This window comes from Brassica napus, chromosome A9, assembly GCF_020379485.1.
Source record: "Brassica napus cultivar Da-Ae chromosome A9, Da-Ae, whole genome shotgun sequence".
NCBI classification, from domain to species: Eukaryota; Viridiplantae; Streptophyta; class Magnoliopsida; order Brassicales; family Brassicaceae; genus Brassica; species Brassica napus.
Genome location: NC_063442.1, coordinates 10,011,359 through 10,018,985, shown reverse-complemented (window position 1 = coordinate 10,018,985; position 7,627 = coordinate 10,011,359). Strand labels below are relative to the sequence as shown.

The window sequence follows — 7,627 nt, the reverse complement described above, 5'->3', positions numbered from 1 at the left end:
TTAACAAAACGATTGTTAAATATTAAATATAATAAATAACTAAAGTAATTAAAATAAAATAAAAATTAAAAATCCTCAAATAAAAGAAACTCTATCTCCACTTTTTTTAATTTTTTTTTCTGCCGAAAATCTATTTTTTCATATATGGAAACTAAATATTTCTAACTACTTTTTTTCCATATTTTTCGGAAATGATTATTATTACTCGAATACAAGAAATCAGTAGTATTCGGTTTTTATAGGTTTTTAAAATTATAGTCATGTGTAGATTTTGATTTCTACATGTTTTATTTACATAAATCTGTAGAACTCAGTTTCTACAAGTTTTTAGATTTATAGTAATGTGTAGATTTTGATTTCTGCAGGTTTTAGATTTATAGTAATCTGTAGATTCTGATTTCTACAAATTTTAGAGCGATATGTTAAGCGCGAAATGTGTATTCTAAATATGTTTAAAGTACTATTATTTACATAGATCACGTATTCTAAACATAGAAGATTCAATGAAAAAAATGGATTTTATTTTCTACTTCATAGAATGTCAATTCTAACAAAATCTGTAATTATGATTTAAACATTTTTAGAACTGAAAAAAAATACCACTTAGTTCATATAGGTATTTCATCGGATCAGTAGTAACTATTTTTCAACTTTTTGTTTGTTTGTAAAACTTTTTGTTTAATTTATTATCAAAAATATTAAAGAGCATCATAAACAAAATGGTACAAAATAAAAATTAGTTTAAAGGACATAGTTACTATTTTTTTGGTCCAAGAAACAATTTTCCCATTAATCTTTCCATTCTGTATTATATACCGTATGCTACTGCATGTGGCTATTAGATTACGCAAGATAATACATTTTCTGGAAAATAAAACAAAAGACGAACCAATGGATTTGAAAAAACTTTGTTCTAAGCTAACGAAAATTGTAGGGCATTTAGTAAGAAACAGAAAATATAGAAGCCATATTGCACAATTTTATTATTTATTGTCACATTCTTTTGTACTTTCTCCTCGCAAATGCTATATATATACTCCTCCATTTCACTCGGTCTGAAACTTATAGCAAAATCTCTAACATTTAACTCCATAATAATAATTGTATAATTATTATAACTAACCAAATTTAATTAAGCGACAAGAGGCTAGCCTGTGGCTGAGTTGCATGGCAAGAGGTCGAAATCCGACGACGATGAACCGTAGCGATCGATACCTTGGAAGCTACAGTTACGGTGACAGTCACGGAACCTCCATCACCGACGAATTAGAGCTCGACGAGGAAGACATCTGGTCACCGGCAGTCATTCACGACACCGAGACAGAAGATTCATACGGCGGGTGGAACTTAAGCGCTAACTCTATGAAAAGTGGGCGCGTGGGAGGACTCTCGCTGGCTTTCAAGAGCTCTTCAAACGCACCGTCGTCATCTCCGATGCTCGTGCAGCAGATCCACGGCGGAGTAGGCGAAGGAGGAGAAATCATGCGGAACTTGGCGTCCTCAGCGCCGGTTAACGTGCCGGATTGGAGTAAGATATATCGAGTCAACTTGGTTGAGTCAACACACGAGCTTGACGGTGACGACGAGGAGGAACCGGGGATGATGCCGCCGCACGAGTACCTTGCTAAGAGCCAAGCACGGCGGAGCAGGAAAATGGGAGGCGGTGGGGCGTCGATGTTTGAGGGTGTCGGAAGGACACTCAAAGGCAGGGAACTAAGGCGGGTTCGTGATGCAATTTGGAGCCAAACAGGGTTCTACGGCTAAGAAATTATTAAATAACAATATTCTAGATTTCAGTTAAAATATTTGTTTTTGCAGAATAGAAGTAATTTTGTAATTTTCAAAGTTTTTTTTTTGGCCTTTAACGAGCCTACAAATTCAAGTTCCTCTTATGATGTTGCCTAAAATTCAAAAATCATTTTGTCTTATGTTAGTTAGTTTCACTAGCTCTCTGAGTTATAGATTATACGTGCAACAAGAAATCTAATCTTATTATTTTTGGCCTAAAATTTGGCTTTCAGTTTTTTTCATACGTATTTAAAAAAATTTAAGATAATAGTAGATATAATATTTAACTAGTACGTTATCATTTTTGATTAATACTCATATAGCTTATCTTTCTAATTAATAAAGAATATTTATAAGGTTAAAAATTTTATAAAATATTTTTTCCGGAAGTGACCAAAAATATAACAATAAATTTTCAGGAAATAGAAAAATCACTTCACTTGAGATTTTTAAATAGTATATCTATTCAAATATTTTTTACCTTCTCAAAGTTGATAAACTTTGAGTTTAATTTTTTATATTTAGTTATTAATATATCTAACAAAATTTGTTTATATGTTCTAAAAGTTTTTGATCTGTGTAAAATGAAATGAAATTTTATAAAGAGAAAAAAACTAAAATAGCACCAAACCAAGTTTCTGTTCTCAAATTAGCACTCAAGGCTCAAATTCACAAAAATATGTTTTATTAAAGAGGTAAATATACACTTATACAATTTGGGGTTAATGAATATAAACCTCAGGGTTAAGAGTTAAGGGGTAGAATTTTGAAATTAGGGTTTAAAATTTTATAAAAAAATAAAAAAATATTAAAAAATTAAAAATAAAAATTTTAAAAACGATTTCAAAAAGTATTTTTGAATTATAAATTTTTTTTTGAAAAAAATGAAAAAAAAATTGAAAAAAAAATCAGAAAAAATTACAAAAAATTTCGAATCTGAAAGCATATAATCTGAAACTATAAAAAAAATTCTTTTTTTCATTTTTTTCATTTTTCATTTTTTTTATTTGTTTTTATTTATTTAATTTTAAACCAAGAGTATTAGAGATATTTTACCTTTTAATGAATGTTATTTTTGTGACTTTCTCTTTCTAGTGCTATTTTTAAGACAAAAACTCAAAAGATGCTATTATTAACAATTTTCCTTCTATAAAATATAAGAAGTATTTTCATTAAAATATCACTCTGTTCATAAATGACATTTCCCTCCATAAAAAACATGATTATTTTATAAAGTAAATACACTTTTTTTTACATGATCGTATTGATTGAATGAAGATTTCTAACAATTATGTTTCTCACATGTTAAAAAAGTCTTTCTCACATTGTGCATTGACTAAATATAAGAACATTTCGCCATGCGCAAATATAATAATTTTAAAATTTAATATTATTTTATCTTTAAATGTAAATATAGTTTATATTTTGATATTATTATTTTTACTAGAGTCTTTTTCCGCGCTACGCGCGGATTATATATTTTAATTTGTTACATTTATGTTTTATTTGGTTAAATAATTGAAATTGAAATTTTAAATGAAATATATAATTTAAAATATATTTTACGTGTAATGGATATAATTTTATAGTAAAACAGTATGTCAACTATGCGGAAAATAAATTATATTATTTAAACTGTTCAGTAACTTGAAAATGTTAAACTACTGTTTAGAAAATTAATTACATTGGTTGACCATTTTCGAAAAATAGGATTGATATATTATGTAATACAGTTTTTTCTCTTCATAAAAGCAGTATTACAGAATGCATTATGTAATATATATTAGTTTTTTAGTTTCAAACAGAATATAATAAAAATTGCACTGCAAACTCAAAAAACAAAATTTCACTACTAACTCAGAAATATGATTTTTCTGTTTGGCTAAAACGATAAATTAGTGGTCATAGTAATTGTATGTTAGCAGTAAATTCAACTAATAACATCATACCGTCGAATTAATGTAGCAAGAAAATATATTTTCCTAGTAAAACAATATACTCCATTTTATTAATGTTTTAAGTAATCTTACAAAAGAATATAAAAATGGATGAATTTTAATATATTGAATTTAAATTTTAAACTGTTAATTAAATTTTTGGTTAAAGACTTTTATATTTTTAAAAGAGTGGAGAATAAGAATATTATTTAATAAAAAAAAATCAATTAAAAAAACGTATTACATATATGTAAGAATGGCGTAAGATACATGAGAACATCATAAACACAGAGACATGTAGAAGATGAGACCAACCTCAACTCAGATCTCACATTATCCTTGTCAGTTTCCGCTACTTCGATAGGACCTTTGACCTCTAGAGTCAGACGAAGATCACAAAAGGGGACGTATTTCTACTTTCTACTTATGAGTAAGTCCACTTGAATATTTCCTTTTCATCATTCTTTTCTCCACCATCTGCAACTTCAGACTTCTCTACTCTTTGTTTCCCACTCATCTCTTGTTCTCTTTGGTCTATTGATGGATTTCAGATTTCTTGACCTGGTAGAAGTAGTTACTTCTATGTTAAAAAAAGTAGTTACTTCTGGTAATAATGATATTCATGCATTTTTTTTGTCTGAAGCCTTTATTAGTGTAAGAAAAGGTGTTACTATAGAATGATAGTTACAATTATGTGAGAACCGTAGTGATTGAGTCCGAAAAGAAAACGGTAAAGCAAGCTTTTTTCTTGGTAGTATTGTAAGAGACTTTATTGGTGAATGTAAAGAGTGGTAGTCACGTAGTTGAAGGGGTTTGGAGCCAGAAATCTAAAGATATGGAAGGACACCTTTACCTTTTAGGGGTGTTAGTGAGATGGTGTGTCCTCTAATGTGGCTACCCTTGTCTCCTCTCTAGTCGATATAAGTGAGTCTCCTCTACATCTACTGCAAGAAAAGTACAGTACGTTTACATCAAGCTTGCTATATATTGAGCTCAATGACATAGAGAACTAAATGGTCCCAATTTCTTCACTTGTAAATTTTAAGGTCGAAAAGGTTGGCTCACTATTCCGGTTGGGGTCAGACTACATCGTTTCAGCGCCACAGTAGTAGTTGATGTGGTTGCAGTGCTGCCCTACGTGGGCTGTTACCAGGTAAACAAATAATTAATTGAAGTTTTGCAGATCAAACTTGTATTCAACAACGTAATTGTTTGTCCTAAACGTAACATGGACTTTTCATGATGCTCATAGACCATTCCTTTCAGAAAAAAAAATCATCACTTGTTTATGTCCTATTTGAATGGCTACTTTTGTCTGTCAAAAAAAAAAAAAGGCTAATTCTGTAAAGTTGGTAGCAAAACCTTTGGCAAGCGATTGGCTCGATATAAAATGTTAGTTCCTGGGAACGACTAATACATAGATGCGCAAATAAAATCTTTCGATACTAATGTTCATTAAACAATATCATTCCATGCAAACGGTTCAAGGTTTTCTAAGAACACATATGTAGACAGAGTTAGCTTTCGACCCGCTTTGAGACTCTTCCACCTCTTCTGAATCTTAGCAAGCACCTGGACTGAACACACATTAGAAAGCTTTAATACAGATGTTGTGCCCCGGAGAAAAAATGGAATGGGAAGAACCTCATACCGATTTCAAATGCATTTTCTAATTCAGCATCTTGTTTGACACTTTCAGATTCAGCATTTTAAGCTACAATGTAGAGGAGTTTGTTCTCTAAGCCTCTGAAGCGCCATGCCGCTCCTGAATCTCAGCCAGTATCCAATATTTATTACCTGCACGCACGGAAGCAGAAAAACCTAACTTCAAGCACACGTAATAATTGTTTTGTTGCACAGGTAGTCATGCTATTGTCGAAACCTAAATACCAACCTGCCCTCTTACTTGCTCCATGATTGTTTTCTGAAAAATATGCTCACTGTCTCCAGTTTCAATCAATCTATCCACCGTCTACACACATGAAAGGGTCATCATGGACTAAATACTAATACAGAATTAATAGATTTAAGCTGAGGAAGGCAGAGGTTTAAGTCCTTGCCTTTTCATCTGCTAGTTGAGAGTAACTACCATTGTCAAGAAGTAACACAACACCTAAAAATATCAAAAAAGTATATATCAGTCATCATTACTGGGAATAGTTGAGACGTTAGACAGATTCCCTATTCAAAACCTGTAAACACACGCCTCTCTACAACTTCTCTGTATTCTTGCTGAATGTCATGGATCAGAGTCTACAGTGTACAATTTTAAAAGATTAGGATAACTTTCTCTGAGGGATTTCCTTTCGAGAATTTGTAGAACTACTTAAAACTTACTTTGAATCAAGAGATTAGAAAAACGTCACTTGGTTGTTGCCTAAACTCCCACGGATGGATTTCTTATCCAAGTAGAGAAGCTGGTGCTATGGATACATGTTTGATCCCATACCGAGCTTGGCAATAGCAAGTTGATAACCTATAATAAAACCAATACAACATAAGGAAGATTAAAGTCAAAGATAAAAGTATGTAGATAGATATTAACCAGTGAGCATTGATGTTGACACCGAGGTCTGAAGCTCTTCTAATGGTGTATGCACTATCATGTCGCGGAAGATCAAACAAAGGCAATCCACCAACGAATTCCCATGGACCACCAGAGCTTTTTTGTTTGGTTTTCTCTGGTACAGTCCGTCTTGCAACAGCTAAGGACCCTCAGTCCACGCAGAGTGCACTTATCAATTGCAGTGGTCTTTCTTCCTTGTGTTGCAAAGATCGAGAATCTGAAAATAATCAAAAGAAAAAGTTTTTAAAGGTTTAAGTCATTGAAGAGAAGAAAAAATTCTAAATTTTGAAGAAAGGTAAAACAAAATTAGTTCTTAGGTACCTGTTCTGGAGCTCCCTTTGCTTACTCGGTGCCAGTCTCCATTACCATCAATATATGTCGATGGGATTGAATCGGACGAAGTGAATCTCTTTAATACTCTTGCCTCTTTTGGGTCAGCAGAATTCACAGTAGCATCTTGATTCTGTAAATCACTCCTATGTATATATTTATCTAGTAAGACTAATGACCCATCTTCTCTATGTATATACAAATGTCGCTAAATTTTTTTTTGTTTGATCATATCATGTATCAGAGTTTCAAGTGAATAAAACTGGAATCCACGTAATCAAATAAAGAAGTTTCGTAATGAACGACCAAATTTCATTTGGAAACATCCGGTAAGATGCCATATAGAGAAAGGGAGAATAACAAAAAAGAAACAAAGAAGACGTAATACAATGGATTTAGTGTTGTTTACCTGCGAGCACCTTCTAGAATTTAGTTTCCACCATCAGTGATAAAGGCTGGCTTCAAGTCACCATGTTCATCTTCCCCTTTTTGGCTGTGAAGATATGATGTCATTGGAATCTGTAGTATATAGACAGTAGCAAAAGCCCACTGATCCCACTGGAGACAATCAAGTAAGACCAATGAAAAATACGGAGCTAGTTACTTAAAGGCATGCTGCAAAACACATTTAATTAGCAAAGAAGTGAATTATAAAATACCTTCCAAATCTTCAGCACCAGTGATACTGTTTTTCATTCAATGAGCTGTGATTCAACCTATCCATAGAAACAAAAACAATGTGAGGCACACAATCATTAACACATCAGTTTAAAAAGCATTTAGCTGCAGGCACTGGCTTCTACTTTTCTTCACTGTAGAAAGTGAATTCTCAAAGCCCCAGTTAGCTGCAGGGGAAATAAATAAGACAAAATAACATATATATACCATTGAGAGAAGCAAAAAGAAATTCATGGCACATATACGCATCAACATACCAGGCAATGAATCAGATTTCTCCGCATGTGACTCAGTAGAGTCCTCGATAGGTTCCAAAATGACAACTTTT

The 7,627-nt window shown here is 32.1% G+C and overlaps 1 protein-coding gene and 1 long non-coding RNA gene across 2 annotated transcripts; one reads left to right on the top strand and one right to left on the bottom strand.

Annotated features, from left to right (window-relative positions):
• Positions 1-970: 970 nt before the first annotated feature.
• BNAA09G13560D lies at positions 971-1,892 on the top strand. Its single transcript, XM_013813285.3, has one exon. The coding sequence runs from the start codon at positions 1,168-1,170 to the stop codon at positions 1,762-1,764; it is 597 nt and encodes a 198-aa protein (XP_013668739.1). The 5' UTR covers positions 971-1,167; the 3' UTR covers positions 1,765-1,892.
• Positions 1,893-2,855: 963 nt separating this feature from the next.
• Positions 2,856-7,022, bottom strand: LOC106373038. Its single transcript, XR_007316248.1, has 6 exons — positions 6,613-7,022; positions 6,271-6,508; positions 6,063-6,201; positions 5,918-5,978; positions 5,377-5,838; positions 2,856-5,302 (listed from the first exon to the last, which is right to left on the bottom strand). It is a non-coding gene; the product is annotated as an uncharacterized LOC106373038 (long non-coding RNA).
• Between the last annotated feature and the right edge of the window lie 605 nt (positions 7,023-7,627).

Coding starts and splice junctions, on each gene's coding strand:
- BNAA09G13560D (XM_013813285.3), top strand. CDS start 1,168: ATGGCAAGAGGTCGAAATCCGACGACGATGAACCGTAGCGATCGATAC.